Source organism: Mercenaria mercenaria, chromosome 17, assembly GCF_021730395.1.
Source record: "Mercenaria mercenaria strain notata chromosome 17, MADL_Memer_1, whole genome shotgun sequence".
NCBI classification, from domain to species: domain Eukaryota; kingdom Metazoa; phylum Mollusca; class Bivalvia; order Venerida; family Veneridae; genus Mercenaria; species Mercenaria mercenaria.
In genome coordinates, this window is record NC_069377.1 from 59,506,497 (window position 1) to 59,524,684 (window position 18,188).

Genomic DNA, 18,188 nt, shown 5'->3' on the forward strand with positions numbered 1-18,188 from the left:
ACGTCTTTTTCAACAATTTTTCAGTCATATAAACGAAGGTGTCTACTTGTGAGTGAGTGAGTTGCGTTTTACGGCGAATCGACACAAAATGGTCATATATCGCCGAGAAGAAGTCATATTGCAAACGCCAACTGTAAAACAAGAGGGTCATGATGGCCCTATATCGCTCACCAGTTATCATTGCCTTTGAGGACAAGAAGGTCCTCAGAAAAAAAATCTAAGTCCAAAGAACAGTAACAACAAAGGGAAGAAATTAAACCAAAAAGAAAAAAAATCTTACAAGGTACAGATATGTCAAAATACACCTAAAAATTGGAGGTACCATCCATGTTGTACCACAGAAAAGTGGTCTCAGTTTTTCCCTACGGCCAATAATAAAAAAGTTACTAAAATAAGCTATTTATAGTAACGTGAAAGGGAAGCAATTTAAAAAAAATATATTGTAAGTGAACAAAAGAAGGATCTGCCAAACAAATCTGTCGACATAAATGAAATTTCAGATCAGTATCTTCATTAGTTACGGAGATATTTCCATTTTAATTTGAAATAAAGGGAGGTAATTTGACATAAAATCAGTCCATAGTTATCTACTCTGACTGGCTCAAGTCCTAAAAGTACTTACTGATATTAATCCATTTTGACTACAATCTTGGGAGGTAATCAGATATAAAATAACTCTGGAACCTTCGATTGGATCTAATTTGTCATGGAATCCAAGATTTATTGTTGTTGAAGATATTTTGGAAGTTTGTATCAAATAAAACCATAAATGAAGTCTCTATATAGCTGCAAAAACCAAAATAGCCAATTTTGGACCTTTAAGGCGCCTTAACTCTGGAACCCATGATGGAATCTGGCCAGTTCAAGAAAGGAACCAAGATCTTGTGGTGATAAAAGTTGTGTGCAAATTTGGTTAAAATCAAATCATAAATGAAATTGCTATTGTGCAGACAAGGTCAAAATAGCTAATTTTGGCCCTTTCAGGGGCCATAACTCGGGAACCCATTATGGGATCTGGCCGGTTTAAGAAAGGAACCAAGATCTTATGGTGATACAAGTTATGTGCAAGTTTGGTTAAATTCAAATTATAAATGATATTGCTATTGTGCAGACAAGGTCAAAATAGCTGATTTTTGGCCCTTTCAGGGGCCATAACTCTGAAACCCATAACAGGATCTGGCTAGTTCAAGAAAGGAACCAAGATCTTATGGTGACGCAAGTTTGGTTAAAATCAAATCATAAATGAAGCTGCTATTGTGCATACAAGGTCAAAATAGCTATTTTTTGGCCCTTTCAGGGGCCATAACTCTGGAACCCATAATGGGATCTGGCCAGTTCAAGAAAGGAACCGAGATCTTTTGGTGATACAAGTTGTGTGCAAGTTTGGTTAAAATAAAATCAATAATGAAACCACTATCGTGCAGACAAGAAATTGTTGACGCACGCACGGACTGACGACGGACGAAGGGTGATCACAAAAGCTCACCTTGTCACTATGTGACAAGGTGAGCTAAAAAACAAAGACAAATATCAAACAGGGAATGCCACGTACCAAAATCGCAGCCTCCCCAAAACAAAACCTACAGCACGCACGTGCACACACCACACACACAAAGCCAACACACGAGGACAAAACGAACAAACAAAGGAACACAGTTGGGCACCGCCTTGGAACGGTCAGTGGCAAAAACACCACTGGGGAGCTTAAACCGGTTTATGGTGCGCACCCAACCTCACTCTTACCCCCACCATGTTCCAAAGACACGGGACAGTAAATAAAAGTAATCCCCTCCAGGTGAATCTCTAACACACGTAATGGAAACAAAAAGGCATGGCATGTAAAACACAAAAATGCTCGTGTGTAAATATATAAAAAGGAAACCTTTAGAACCAAAAACGTATGTACTCAATGCCTTTTCAGAAGACAGAGCAACAAGAGAAACACCCTTAAGGGCCCGATGAAACAGGCCAGAAGACAGATATCAAAACAGTTCAGTCCTGGTAGGATTTAAAAACTGCTTATCATAGAGTCCTCCCCCTCTTCCGTTAGACAGCATAATTATTGATGTAAAAATGTAAAGCATACACAAAAACATCCATGTAAAAATGTAAAGAACAATATGAGTAATGTAAAACATATCTAAAAACATCCATGTAAAAATGTAAAGCCTATCTAAAAACATCAATGTAAAAATGTATATACGTGATTGTCAAAATATCAGCTGCAAACATAATAATATAATAATATTGCAAGATGTAAACAAAAATATGAAATGTTAGATTTTTTTATATATTCCTATCTGCTTTAAAAACGATAAAATATTTCCCACTGAAACGTTTTCAAATAATTCTTTCAAGGATTGAACGTCATAATATGTACCGCGCTGTGTAGCAAAGTCCACACAGTCGATTAGAATATGTTTAATAGTTAGCGGTGTTTGACATGGTACACATTCGGGTTGATCTTCTTTATTCAAAAGATAAGAATGAGTCAAACGGGTATGACCTATTCGACAGCGAGAAAGAACAATTTCCTCCCTGCGAACAGATCTGTTCCCTTGGTGTCATTCCCCTAGAGTAGGTTTGATATCATGAAGTTTATTGAATGAAGCACTGTTCTATGACGATTGCCATTTAGATAAAATGTATTTCTTTATATTGGGCCTAAATTCGGTATGTGGTAATTTCAAAGTAGATTGAGATAATAAAAGGGATTTCTTTGCTGCAATATCAGCATCCTCGTTTCCATGAATACCAACATGACTAGGAATCCAACAAAATATAATAAACTTTTTAAAAGATAGTTCATGAAACCTGAGAAGAATATTTTGAATGAATGGATTTTCCATATTTCGGTTATGTATTGACTGTAAAACAGAAAGCGAGTCGGAAAAGATAATAAATCTTTCTTCACTATTTTTTGATATAAAATTTAGAGCTAAATCAATAGCTTGGCCTCGGCTGAAAATATTGTTGCATTATTTGGCAAACGTAATTTTGATTGATGAAGGAGGCTGACAGCAGCACAGCCAACCTTTGATTCATCTTTTGAACCGTCTGTGAAAATTGCAAAATAGTCCTTGTAAGTTGATTTGATTTCATGATATTTGGACTTGAATATTTCAGGGTTTGTTTCAGACTTTCTAAAGGCAGTTTTCAAATCGAAAAGAACTGTAGGGGTATGAAGGGTCCATGGTGGTGTATCTGGAATTGAATTTTCTTTAATACTATCGAATTCGAAGTCAGTTTCATTCATAGAAGATTTTTTGCGAAATCCAAACGGTTTGATTTGTTTTGGTTTTTCCTCATATGAATCAGAGTACTTTGGTTTAAAAATAATTTCATGAGCAGGATTGGTCTACTTGTAGCAGTGAGCACAATGCCCAACTTTATAGTGCTGCCTCACTGGAATATCACGCCGTAGACACGTAGCATGATACCCCACCCAGTCACATTATACTGACACCGGGCTGACCAGTCCTAGCACTATCCCCTTAATGCTGAGCGCCAAGCTAGGAAGCTGCTAGTACCATATTTTTACGTCTTTGGTATGACGCGGCCGGGATCGAACCCACGACCTCCAACACTCGAATGACGCGGCCGGGGATCGAACCCACGACCTCCCGCTCTACCACTAGGCTATCGAGGCGGTTATAACCGGAGGCCACATCATATGTAGAGACCGTACCAGAGCTCTTCGTATACTTCGATTTTTCAAAATATAGTTGTTTTTACAAGTGCACCGGTTCACTGGCACCAGACCAGAAAGAAAATAACTCTGTACATGTTATACCCTACCCCTAGGTATACTACAAGAACCATGGTCATGAACGGGAAAGTGCACTAAATCATTTCAATCGTACATTTCTCACCTAAAACGCGCAGTTCTTTGAATGGGTACCTAGCATATTGAACAAGCGATAATATATCTTCCATCGTGCATCAGTCACATTGTCTCAATATTTCATATTGCAGAGATACTCTACGTATTTTATGCATTCGTCAACGTTACAGAAAAAAAAACTTGCGTGAACTTCCCTAATGAACATCCGGTCTAGAGGTCATAGCAGTGTGCACATGTTAGGCAAAATGTAAACCAAAACAGAATGCAAAATTTCACAGTTTTACAATAAAACTCGAAATGATACATATGAATGAAATTCAGCTTAGATATGATTTTGAATTTGAAGTCATACATTGGTATTGTCCGTAAGTATTGACCTGGCACTCATTAATCTTCGCCAAAATTTTCGGGCGTTTTCGTTAATTTACGCAATATTAGTATCCTGAAAGTATCTACATTACTAAAGTAACATGTAAAGTTAATCAATGACACGGTGGCGTAGAGGTAAGGTGTCTGACTAGCACGCACGTTACCATGGGTTCGAAATCACTTACGGAATAGATCTTTTTTCAATTTAATGCATTGTAAGGTTATCGTTTACATTATTTTTATGTGTCATATTTCATGAATTTTGATTGTTTTCTCTTGTAATATTTTCTTTTCCTGGAACGTTGGTGACAGGTAACTTGTCTTTTTATCTAAGATACTATTAAAACAATTTTATTCCATTATTTTATAACTGGAAAATATGATTACTCTTAATAACTGAACCATAGATATCACGATACATTTGATCAAATGAGTAGTAAGTCTGCATATAAAATTTGGGGGAAAATATATGTTCGGACGTAGAACTCGAACCTACAATCCTGATACTTGCAAGTATACGCTTTGTCCGCACAGCTACCTGCACATGCGACAGTATATCAGTTAGAACGATATATGTACTATTTAGTTATACCGCTATTTATATTCGGACACCGAAAATTAATTTACGGAAATACACGGAATATTCATGAGTGCCAGGTCAATACTTACGGACAATATACATCTGTTCTGTTTATTTAATTTATTTTGCACATTTATGCTGCATATACACATTTTAGCGTACACGTGTGTGCGTGTGTGTGTGTGTGTGTGTGTGTGTCACCGGGCTGACCAGTCCTAGCACTATCCTCTTAACGCTGAGCGCCAAGCGAGGAAGCTACTAGTACCATTTTTTTTCGTCTTCGGTATTATGCCGCCGGGGATTGAAACCACGACCTCACGCACTCAAAGCGGACCAGCCCTTTTTAGCTCACCTGTCACAAAGTGACAAGGTGAGTTTTGTGATCGCGCAGCGTCCGTCGTCCGTGCGTCCGTAAACTTTTCCTTGTGACATCTCTAGAGGTCACATTTTTCATCAGATCTTTATGAAAATGGGTCAGAATGTTCATCTTGGTAAATTCTAGGTCAAGTTCGAAAGTGGATCACAAGTGGTCAAAAGCTAGGTCAGTAGGTCTAAAAATAGAAAAACCTTGTGACCTCTCTAGAGGCCATAATTTTCAATGGATCTTCATGAAAATTGGTCAGAATGTTCACCTTGATGATATCTAGCTCAAGTTTGAAAGTGGGTCACGTGCCTTCAAAAACTAGGTCAGTAGGTCTAAAAATAGAAAAACCTTGTGACCTCTCTAGAGGCCAAATATTCCAAAAGATCTTCATGAAAATTGGTCAGAATGTTCATCTTGATGATATCTAGGTTAAGTTCGAAACTGGGTCACGTGCCGTCAAAAACTAGGTCAGTAGGTCAAATAATAGAAAAACCTTGTGACCTCTCTAAAGGCCATATTTTTCATGGGATCTGTATGAAAGTTGGTCTAAATGTTATCTTGATGATATCTAGGTCAAGTTCGAAGCTGGGTCATGTGCGGTCAAAAACTAGGTCAGTAGGTCTAAAAATAGAAAAATCTTGTGACCTCTCTAGAGGCCAAATATTCCAAAAGATCTTCATGAAAATTGGTCAGAATGTTTATCTTGATGATATCTAGGTTAAGTTCGAAACTGGGTCACGTGCCGTCAAAAACTAGGTCAGTAGGTCAAATAATAGAAAAACCTTGTGACCTCTCTAAAGGCCATATTTTTCATGGGATCTGTATGAAAGTTGGTCTAAATGTTTATCTTGATGATATCTAGGTCAAGTTCGAAGCTGGGTCATGTGCGGTCAAAAACTAGGTCAGTAGGTCTAAAAATAGAAAAATCTTGTGACCTCTCTAGAGGCCATATATTTCATGAAATCTTCATGAAAATTGGTCAGAATGTTCACCTTGATGATATCTAGGTCAAGTTCGAAAGTGGGTTGCGTGCCATCAAAAACTAGGTCAGTAGGTCAAATAATAGAAAAACCTTGTGACCTCTCTAGAGGCCATATTTTCCATGGGATCTGTATGAAAGTTGGTCTGAATGTTCATCTTGATGATATCTAGGTCAAGTTCGAAAGTGGGTCACGTGCCGTCAAAAACTAGGTCAGTAGGTCAAATAATAGAAAAACCTTGTGACCTCTCTAAAGGCCATATTTTTCAATGGATCTTCATGAAAGTTTGTCTGAATGTTTATCTTGATGATATCTAGTTCAAGTTCGAAACAGAGTCATGTGCGGTCAAAAACTAGGTCAATAGGTCTAAAAATAGAAAAACCTTGTGACCTCTCTAGAGGCCATACTTGTGAATGGATCTCCATAAAACTTAGTCAGAATGTTCATCTTGATGATATCTAGGTCAAGTTCGAAAGTTGGTCACGTGCCATCAAAAAGTAGGTCAGTAGGTCAAATAATGAAAAAACGTTGTGACCTCTCTAGAGGCCATATTTTTCATGGGATCTGTATGAAAGTTGGTCTGAATGTTTATCTTGATGATATCTATGTCAAGTTTGAAACTGGGTCAACTGCGATCAAAAGCTAGGTCAGTAGGTCTTGAAATAGAAAAACCTTGTGACCTCTCTAGAGGCCATACCCTTGAATGGATCTTCATGAAAATTGGTCAGAATGTTCACCTTGATGATATCTAGGTCAAGTTTGAAACTGAGTCACGTGCATTAAAAAACTAGGTCAATAGGTCAAATAATAGAAAAACCTTGTGACCTCTATAGAGACCACATTTTTCAATGGATCTTCATGAAAATTGGTCAGAATTTTTATCTTGATAATATCTAGGTCAAGTTCAAAACTGGGTCACATGAGCTCAAAAACTAGGTCACTATGTCAAAATATAGAAAAAACGACGTCATACTCAAAACTGGATCATGTGGGAAGAGGTGAGCGATTCAGGACCATCATGGTCCTCTTGTTCATGGTTTTGGGGAAGGGTGGCGGGTCCTTTCATAAGGGGAAATTTGCATCGTAAAATACCAAATTTGGGAATTTTTTTTATAACAAACAAAAACACAGAGTAAGTAAGATGTATCATCTGTTAAGCAGTTTTGATGCTAAAGACAATAAAAACGTACAAATTTAAAGAATTGCCACATTGTCCAAAATCATGAACCTGATCAGACAGTCATCTTGTTTTTACAATTTATCATAATCTTAGCAGGTTACAAACTGATGTCCCTTCTGCACTGTTTAAATTTATTTATTATAGAATCAATATCTCTCTCAGTCAACTGTTCTTTGTCAGCAGAACAAATGCGGATTAGGGCTTCCAATTTTCTTACTCCAAGGGTGCTCCTTGATGATGTACAGAGTAAGTTGAGAAGCTAAACAGTCGCTCAACACAAGCTGTTGAAGTTGGCATTATCACACTGAGATCCACAAGGAACTGCATTGCTGGATAGGAATTCTTCATGACCTCATCCCCTTTGAATAGAGCAGTAACATCGGCACCACCTCTTTGCCTTTAAAAATAAGAAGATATTAAGTCAGACTGTCCATTATTCTAACTATGTTACCAGCATAGATTTTCAATTATTGTAAGTTCCAGTTCTAGATGTACAGCTTTAGGGAAGTATATGATTAACTCTACACAATTAAGTTACATCACAGCGCATTTAACTAGCAAACTGTCTGTTTGAACTATTTGATCAATATCTGGTGTTTAGCTAAATAAATGAGTACTTTCTTGACTGATTTAAAATTGGCAAAATTTTATTGGACTGCATGTGTTAAGTTTCACTTTTGGAACAGTGAGTGAGTGAGTTGGGTTTTACGGCGAATCGACACAAAATGGTCATATATCGCCGAGACTTTTGGAACAGTGTTTACAAACTAAATAACATTGAATATCATGAAAAGTTTAAGAATGACAAAATTAATGATAACGCAAATGCACAGTTGCAAATTCTTCTAACTGAACAAAAGTGCAAACACTGCAACAACTTCAAGCACAGTCTGGTTTGGTCAGTGTAAAATACATACTTTCAGAATTTGTTTGACAATGTGAATGGTGGATTCATCTGAAAAAAATTTGATGCATAATTTTTGAGTTGACAGATTGATAATGTTGATAATGTTGCATTTATTCTTTTAGTCAATCACAGACTGTGCTTGAAGACTTATATACTATTTAAGTTATAACAGACAGTGAAACAGCTGACATGTAGTCAGTATTCACTTTTTAAGACACATTTGGTGATTGAAGCCCTGGAACCGGGCCTTTATCTCTGCTTCAGAGTAAACAGGCTCCGCAAGAGTCCTGTGGCCCATGAACACATCATTTCTGGGTCTGCCATAGTGACTGGCTAGGGTATTTATTTCTCTCTGCAAGCGACAGAGATGCATGTACTACATTTTTATATAATTTTTAGAAGAAACCATATAATGCATTCAGTTGAATTTGACTTTTTAAGTCTTGCAAACAGAAGTATCTTTACTTCAGATTAAATACAGAAACTTCAAAGCTTTCAATGCAAAGATCATCCTCTGGAAATGACAGAACAAATAATCTGAAAGCCCCGACTCTGCAGTAGCTGTAGCACACTGCATCAACTTTATACTAACTTCCCCATATAAACTAATCTCAGCAACATTTTCTGGAACTTTCTGTAGGTTGAATACTGAAAAGGCAGCCAGCACTGGTGAACACTGGAATGCGTCACTAATCTCATTTATAAGCGCATAAGTAACAGGTTTGGCAATTTCCTCAACTACCTGCCTTGGAGTCATCATTGCTGGACCTCTGAAAGCAGAAATATGCAGGTCTATGTCTGAGATTTTAATGATAAAATGGAAAATATAAGTTTTCATGCCCCATGTTCATAAAACATTTTTCGGACTCAACTGAGTTTGAGATTGAAATTTAAATTGCATTTTTTACAAAAATTTCAAGATTAAAATGCCCATTTAGACTGACAGTCAGTACTGAATATTAACTTGAAAAGTCCTTAACATTAAATTTTAAAACATGCAATTTAGATATAAATAACAAATAAAGTTTCATTATCAAACTCAGCTGAGACTGATATTGTTTTGTGAACATTGGGCCAGAAAAGTATGCATACCCTGCTGTGACCCCAAGGTACGGTACCAGACCCATTAGACTAATAAGTGGTCTTTGCATCAACTGTTAAGATGGTAGCATTTCTTCACAGAATTTCAGATATTAAAGTGACAAACTGTATCCTTAATGTATGAATACAGACCTCTGTAAGGGCTAAAAAATGTAATCTCTCTCAACTTTCATAGGTCTTACTCCATAATTCACATTGATAGGCAAATGTAATTGATTTAATCAATGCCATTTATTTCCTATGAAGTTTTCAGACTCCATAAGCTTATAACAGATGAACAGACAGATGGTCCTATTTGCTTGTCTTGTTACTGCTAACAGTTCCGCAACAAAAAAATCCAGAAAGTAGACAGCCTGTCAGTATTAAATTATAAATATTTTTATATTCAGCATACCTTAAGCGCCGTGCTAATGCAGTCCTGTCATCAATAACTTGGAAAAGGGTCTCCATCCTTGACAAATACAAGTCTTGGTCTGGCCTTTCAACAGAGACATCAAACCTCACCACAAGATGGTGTAGCTGGTCTATCAGCTCCTGATAAAACATGGGAGAACAAATATCAGTTGTGTACCTTTCAAAGTTTTGTCATAATTCAACACATGTCAGTTAACACTAAATTTTTTTAAAGTCCAGCTTAATTAAAATTAGTAAGCTTAACAGTTTAAAATCAGTAAGCATAAAATTTGCAACACAAACATTTAAGTTAAAGGTTCAGTTGGACTTCAAAATTGGCATAGAAGTTTTAAGAAGGGCTGAAATGTCATACCCCACATCTGATGTGCATATCAGAGAAGACATTTTCCCCTTGAAGATAATCACTGAAGTTGATGACCAGTCGCAAAATGTCGCAAAGTACTAGCACCATGGCTACAGTAGGTTTGTCAAGCAGCTGATGTCGCAGGCCGTACACCTCGGGAACATACTTGTCATCAAGACTAGCATCTATGGCATCAAGCACCTAATTAAATTTAAAAAGCAAAATGACCAGAACATGTATTACAATGTTACTGAGGGAATTGTACTAACATTTTTATATAATCATTTGGCAGAGTACTTCAAAACAGCCAATACTAATGACACTATGATATCTGTCAGTCATCTAATTAGTGTAACCTGTCAAATAGCCGATACACTGGAAACACAAAAACTTTTCAGATGAGTTCCAGAGAGGTCAGTTTTGTATATATATGATAAAATGGGGGGAGGGGGTGGAATTCAAATAGTCATACAACTACTTTTTACGAGGGAGGTGGTTGTTCCCATATTCGGGCAGTCGTTATTCAAAAACGGAGGAAATAAGACAACAAGAGTGACTGTTACTAGTCTACGCCTCTTGTGTATTTCAGGGACAGCTTTCATTGAATCATAGATTATTTTCAGTTATAAATTACGTGCAATCAGGAATCTCTGGTTAAAAATTACTGTTGTAATCAGTATAGAACTGAAAGGCTGTTTCACAAACCTGCTCATAACGGTCAATAAGGCGAACACAGGACTTTCCATGCGATAACCAACGTGTAGTAGCTGCTCTGATGAACTTCAGTTTCTTCAATCCATACGATTCCTGAATAGCCTGGAAAATGGCGTAGTTTCTCGGGGAATAATGGAATAGCTTCCTTATTGAGATCAGCAGGGTGTCAACATTCTCTGTGACAGGAAACTCCTTAATCATGTGTTTTACATACAGGGCAAGCTTATGGTTGCGACAGTTCACAAAGAGCTGGTGTGGTACAAGGTGTCTAAATCGTCGTTGAAGTCCTGAAAGAAGAAATGTTTCATAAGGTGCAAAAAAATTGTTTGTTTCTGGTATCTGACCAACCACACTTTTTATGCTTTGAACATGGTCAGTGATGTTAGAAATCAGCTTACTGATGTTTTAAAGGCATAACCCCCTTAGTTTTTGACACAAAAATAATTTCTAGAAAGTCCCATGTAATAAAAATATAAATTAAAACAATTACTGACCTTGATTATCTCAGCTTGTTACCGGGTCGGAAACAAACCATTTTTACGCTTAATGGAGGCAAGTGCCTAAACATTGGCGGATGAAATGAAACTTGCAGCGTAAGTTCAACCCTAATTAAGTTATGTTATTAATGTTTCTGGAAAAGTAATGGTTAAATACACATCAATTTAGAACAGGAAAATGTCAGAACATTAAAGTTTCACTGCATTTTTTATACCTTTGTTTTCACCAGACATGGTGTTGCAACCATCAAAGCCTACAAATAAGACTTTTCTGATTTCAATACCCTTTCGTAGCAGGAAGTCCTCCACCGCCATCATAAGACTCTCCGCATCTTGTTTTCTGACCAGTGATACCCAAGAAACGATCTTCAATGGTCCCTTTAGATCCCTTTGTCCTAACGATTATCGCAAATTGTTCACGATGACCTTCATCACTGCTTTCATCCGCTAATAATGCGTAGGTATTTGCCTCCCTTAATTTATTTAGAATTTCTTCTTCAAGATAGCTGTCAATGCATGCTAAAATCTCCGAAACAGATGTTGGTGACGTATATTTTATCTGTGGGTTGTATTACTCAATTATTTCTCTATTACCAACAGCAGCCATGTGCCTCATTAAACCCTCAACACTGTCTAAAGCCCTCTTTTGCCTCACAGTATTATATATTATAGAAATAAGTACTGAAAAATATTTGCGGTTTCTTTCAATTTCAGCCTTTGATTGTTTTTCCGCTCCATTTCTTAGCAATGAGAGCACCGATGGAGAACCACCACTGGCAATCAGTTTCTTCTGCAAACATAAATGATGTTCTTTGGAATTTTCATGCTTCACTAGCTTCCTTGAGGGGTGAGTCCCAAGGGAACTCACCCCACTTGCAAACGTTCCCCGACTAGTACTGGTACCAAACATTTCACATACTTTACACAGACATGCTGATTTTGAGGGAGAATAATACAGCCAATTGTACCTCGATTCATACTTTGCTGATGTAAATAAACGTGCATCTGGCACCCTAACACTACTGTCATCATCGCTGCTGACATCATCACCAGACTCGATGTCTGGAACAGCTTTCTCACCGATCGGAGACGGGGGATTTTCATGTTGATCACTTCTGTTGAAATCGAGGGCTCACCTGCTGCTGAAATCGACAGCTGGGAAACGTTCGTTGGCTCCGTCATCCCGGCCGACCCGAGCGCCGCTTGCTTGAACATAACATCTAACTTTTTGCATCCTTTAATAGTGTCCGTTTTAACTTTTTTTACGTAACACCTGTGGTTGTGCGACATATTGATCGAAAAATCACTTGAAAAATAAGGTCAGTAATTCGGTCGAAAATGTGCTTCCGTGGTGTAGTCGAAAGAAGTCCATAATAAATAGATATTAATTTTCCCATTTTTTGCGCAAATTCGTGTAGAACGAGTGCTTTAATCACCGTTTCTCACTACTAGAAGACATTCTGCATGAAATGAGACGGTTTTCATGTTCATACACCCCACATGGCAAGTTTTGCAGATCGAAACCGGAAGTAGGTGTTTATTGCGCGGACGAGAGTAAATATGCGCCATTTTTAGGGTAGCAGACCACAAGTGACTGGCATTTCACTAGGAACTACATAACCCCCTATTTTCTTTTCATTTTTTCGTTAATTTGTGATAGAACTTTCATGAAAAATAGGGTGTAGGAAAAAGTGATGTTCTCTAAAGATACGTAAAGACGATATGAAGTTGTCGTTTTTTATATGAAACAAAGAAGGATTTGAATTACTGACCTTTAACCTCCTGAACGCTTTTTTAATTTACTATAGAAAGGGAAATCCCCGGATATTTTAAAGCGACGCTAACAGTAATATCCGAGGTGTTCCGATTGCAGCGTTTAAACCGCGGATACAGTAAAAAATGCGGTTATATTAGTCCTCGGCGATGGAAATTTTCGCTAATCAAAAAATCACTTACGGTTGGGGAATTTTTAAGTTCAGTTGGGGGAAAAAGAATATCATTTTGCCTGGGGAATGGGGCCGAATTTCGGCCCCAAAATCGGCGTAAAAAAGGGCTGCCTGTAGGTTTAATGTGCATTATATCTCAAAGAATTCTTCCTTATAGTTTGCCATTTACTGAACAAATCAAGTTCATTATTTATTCTAAGCTCTGAGACATGGTAAGTTATTAGTTAGTGTCTTCATGGACATTTTATCTATGTATGTAGGTTTTCAAGCGGAACCTATCTGGCCATAAGCCACGGTGATGAGATCTACCCAGCAGTTGTAAGTTGTAAAGTTTAAAAAGTTTGTTCTTTGTTTGACTTTATTCCAGGTTGTTTATCTTGTGTTTTATGTTAAGTTTAAGCCACAGGCGAATTCGTGATTACCTTAACAAATAATTAGGATCCAGATAAAATACCGAGCAACTAGTCATCTCATCAAGATCCAAATTATTAACAATGACCACTGTGATAATGTTTTGGAAAGAGAAAAATTAGACATTTCTACTTTGAGAATGGAAGCAGACAACGAATTGCTTAACATGCTAAAAATTGATCTACATGCTTGTAAATGTTATTACAGTGTTCAATACCTTGTTACAAGAGATGAGTTTATATACATCCTTAAATGTTACTTTTTTCTTTTAAACTGAGAGTCTTGTTCTTCCGTTCATTTCACACCTGATATGTGTATACCACATGCCAATGTATAAAGTGCAAACAAATGATTTTCCGTTTTAATTTTCACAATAATATAAGTTGTAATTTCATATTCAGTTTACAGACCATTAGTAAAAACAAATTCAGAAATGGCCCGAATCCAATAGTAGTGAACTTCATGCAAGTGAAATGTAAGGCCGTTTCCAATGTGTGCAAGAATTATTTCGTAGATTCATAGGTGTAATTGATATATATTCTGTATATTTGTATATAATTTTGCATTTCTTTAATGAACATGTAAGATGTCTACTATGACACCTCAGGTTGATGAGTGGCGTGGATAAACTATTTCACGAAGGTGAAGAAAATGTGGCAGATGAATGATATCCTGTATACGGTCCAGCAGGATGACGTTAATCTAGTTCTTGAAACACCTGACCTCGTGATGAGCGGTTCAAGGATATATTGTAAGTTTCGTATGTCCGCATACAAGCACGAGGTATTTCTCTACCATGTGAATGTCATAAACCTTCTAAATAGGATTTGTTAATCTTTTTTTTTCAAAAAAGAAAGAAAATAACAATGATCTTTATTGATTTTATTATTCACATGCATATTATATACATTTTTAAATAGGATTGTTCTCGTCCATAAAAACATAAAAATGATTTTAAAATGTCATTGTTTCAATATTTAAAATTGGTCATGTACCCATATAACTGTTCATTTATTGGTCATCCATACAAATGGTACAAAGTATGTCCAGAGGGCACATAATAACAGCTGGACTGAATGAATAATAACTATTATAAATTTAATATGAAAGCCTTACCCCTACAAATGTGAAACCAAAATTTGTAGTCCTGTTTGGCGCCAACCTATACTGTGTTGGTGCGCCGTAAAACCCAAATAAATAAATAAACTACCCTTACAAAACAAGGTTTTGAGAGTATATTGGAATCACTTTATAGTTTGTCTATTAATATGTCACAAATTACCAGTAAGAGGTCATCCATTTGGAGGGAGTTCTATGGGAATAGTGATTTTTATAGAAAAAAGTCCAGCTTGATTTGCTTGAAGTTAGACTTGCTTTTATATAATTGAATTTCAAAATAAAAAATTGGCATTTAAATCTATGTTGGCATATTTCTGCCAGTGAGGTAGCTATTGTGATTCTTAAAAAGATCTTGATAAAGCGAAGTTTTCTGAAAAGATGATTTATCTCAATAGCTGAAAGTTTCCTGGAAATAGTGTTGGAAAATTTACATTAGTATCTCAATATCAGTAAGACAGCTATCTTAACTCTGAGGAATTATCTTGATTTTTTTTAACTTTTCTGAATATTATCTCAATAGCCTAAAGTTTCCTGGAAATAAAAAGCATATCTTGAAAACAGTAATTTATGGCATTATAATGTTTTCAGAAAAATGCACAGTTTTTCTAGAATATGTTTAAGAATGTTATCATAATAGTTACCAAGCATCTTGTGGCAGTTTCAAGCACTAACATGACATTTTATGCTAAAAATTACTTAATATTTTCAGGAAACAAATGAAATATCTATAAAATATTATGTTTTGCTGAAATGTTTTCAGAAAAATGCTCAAGTTTCACGGGAAGTTTACAATATTATCCTCATAGCTATCTGTGAAAGAAATAAGTATCCCCCCAAACAAATCAAAGAAAAGACAAGATGCTGATCACAGAACACTGGAGCCCCAACTTCCCATTATTGAAAGGTTTACCATATTTTACTTGCTGTCAATGCAAGACTGTAAACCATTTAGGAAAACATTGCTGTTGAACAAATAAATACAAACCCATTTAATATCTATAATTGATACCAATGAACACAGTAAATAACATGTTAATAATTTCCAGATGAGTAAATGGTTTATTCATAATAACCCTTACCGTGCTAAATTTCTATAATGAACTTGTCCATCTTTCAATTTGGACTACCATTAACTGTTAGAAGGGGTGCTTACCAAAAACGATACTGACTGAAAGGCGAACAATGCAGATCTTGGTCAGCCTGCACACCTTGATCAGCCTGCACATTCATTCATTCATTCATTCATTCATTCACTTAATTGAAAACCCGATATCAGCCAGTGCAATATTAGGTAGAAGTCTGCAATATTGCCCATGAATCCGTGACCCCTTGCTTATATACGGCAGTGCTTTACTGGCCGAACATACTGGCTGCCTGACATATTTTCTACCTTATTGTGACTCAGTTGGTGAAATTATTTTTCTGAATATTTCTGAAACATGTCTGAACATAGACTGAACCCTGTCTGAACCATTTTTAGCAGTCTGAATCTTTCTGAACAGGGAGTTTATGTTGTGGACATTTCTTAGTGTTTCTGAACTTGTACTGAACTGTATCTGAAAGATTTAGAGACGAATTCGGAAAGTTTCAGAAGATGATTTTTCTGAGCTTTTACTGAAATATTCCTGAAAGATTAAAAAGCAAATTAAGGATATTCCATTTGACCAATTTTTCTAAAATACTACTGAAATGCACATATCAGAAATAAGTTAAAACTGTTTCTTGTTATGAATTTTCTAAATTCACAATTTCAAAAATATTTTTATACACAAAAGATACCTATGAATATTTTTTTTCATTAATTCATTACATTATTTTACAAGAGAAAAAAAATTAGTATGTCCATGATCATTATCATTTCAAATCAACTCGACAATTTTATTTTGTAATTAAAGGCCACCGTCCCACAATACATAAACATACAAGTAGTAGGAGTAATGCATGTTTGGATAAAGTGTGTACTCTCCCTTTAATATGCACATCAATAATCTATGTATTCAATAAATGTTAAACAATCACTGCTATTCTATTAAAAAGATTTTTTTTTGTTCAGAAAGAAAAATTTGGTACAGCCTTTCAAAACCAAGATCTTTTTCAGACCCTTCACTGTCTTTTTCTCACATGTATATAGACTTCAACAATATTACAATTAATCAACAAAATAATATATCTATTTTTCCTTAATGCACTTAGTGTTCATAGCAAAAATGTGGCTGCCACATTATAAACCAGGCATAGGGAAACTGCTCTCGGAAATTGTCTTAATTAATTGGGAAAATCTGCAAAATACAAAAATCTATCGGACATGTTAAAGAACCGGACAGTCAATTCGCAAAAAGCTAGGTTGTTAACCAGACAGGCCTGTATCAAATGTATTTCTCTTTGTTCACGGACCTCTCTGTGTCCCTCTGGTCAGATCATTCTTTGTTAGTACTGGTTGAATTGTACCCTGTGTGACTGCCCTTTTATGTAAAATGTTTATCATGAAAAGGGCGCTATAATATAGTAATAATGTACTATAGACGTAATTATATCGGCCTAGCCTTACCTAAATACTGACTGAACGTACAAGTCTGTATTATTGTTACATTTAAATACTCCTAAAAGTTACTCCTGAATTATTCTATTCTGGTGATGGACTATTAAAACAAAAAACATTTTTATTCAATTCTGAACAAAAAATAACTTGATGTAAGTGTATTGATTATTTACAGATCAAGGTTTTAAAATAAAAGTCAAATGCAGAAAGTGTTAATGAAAAGCATATGTTAAGAAAAAGTTTAGAAATTCTCAGAAGTTTTCACAAATATAGTTTTCAGATTTTCTAAATGGCTGAATATTTCTGTATTCATCGGATGCCTGAGATTTTCTAAATGTGATTGAACTGATTTATGAAAATGTCTGCATCATGTCTGAATATTTCTGAATTATGTTTGAACATTTCTGAAGTGATCTAAATATTTCTGAACTAATGTCTGAACATTTCTGAATTGATGTCTGAACATTTCTGTTTTTTTTTCTGAATTTTGCCAATTGAAGCAAGTATTCAGAAATCAGCAAAGAAGGGATTTTCAGACAAATTCAGAAATGTTCAGCAATTATTCAGATTACAATTCCCAAAAATTCAGGGTTTTTTCCATGAGGGAAGGTATCAGTCAATTTTTTTAACTGTATAAATACATGCAGTATGACTGCAAAATCACGGGTGGTAAACGCGCAATCCAGTTCCCACTGGGGATACGCTTAATATATGAATCTAAGTGTTGAGAGCGCAATTGTCCATTTTGTGGTGGACAGGTAGCTGAAGATGAATTCCATGCAATTCTAGACTGTTCCTTGTATGATGATATTAGGTTTTCCTTATTAGAAAAAGGCTCTTTTGTTTGTGATAACTTTAAATTGCTATCTAAGACAAACCA

At 36.0% G+C, this 18,188-nt stretch overlaps 1 protein-coding gene across 2 annotated transcripts; it reads right to left on the bottom strand.

The window, feature by feature from the left end:
- Window positions 1-7,332: 7,332 nt before the first annotated feature.
- On the bottom strand, window positions 7,333-13,066 carry LOC123537050 (uncharacterized). Of its 2 annotated transcripts, XM_045320594.2 has the most exons (5): window positions 10,788-13,066; window positions 10,092-10,283; window positions 9,720-9,859; window positions 8,817-8,994; window positions 7,333-7,714 (listed from the first exon to the last, which is right to left on the bottom strand). In XM_045320594.2, exons 1-5 carry the CDS (start codon window positions 10,995-10,997, stop codon window positions 7,670-7,672), a joined length of 765 nt encoding a protein of 254 aa, XP_045176529.2. In that variant the 5' UTR covers window positions 10,998-13,066; the 3' UTR covers window positions 7,333-7,669. The 2 variants fall into 2 exon arrangements, with proteins under 2 accessions (XP_045176529.2, XP_045176528.2); XM_045320593.2 differs by lacking the exon at window positions 7,333-7,714 and having other exon boundaries at window positions 8,190-8,994.
- Window positions 13,067-18,188: the final 5,122 nt, after the last annotated feature.

Bases quoted from the DNA above. Each gene is read 5' to 3' on its own strand.
- LOC123537050 (XM_045320593.2), bottom strand. From the start codon at position 10,997: ATGATTAAGGAGTTTCCTGTCACAGAGAATGTTGACACCCTGCTGATC. The intron at 10,284-10,787 runs GTTTGTGAAACA...AAATTTAATTAG, and splicing joins TTATTGACCGTTATGAGCAG to GTGCTTGATGCCATAGATGC. The intron at 8,995-9,719 runs GTATGCTGAATA...TTCTGCTTTCAG, and splicing joins GCATTAGCACGGCGCTTAAG to AGGTCCAGCAATGATGACTC.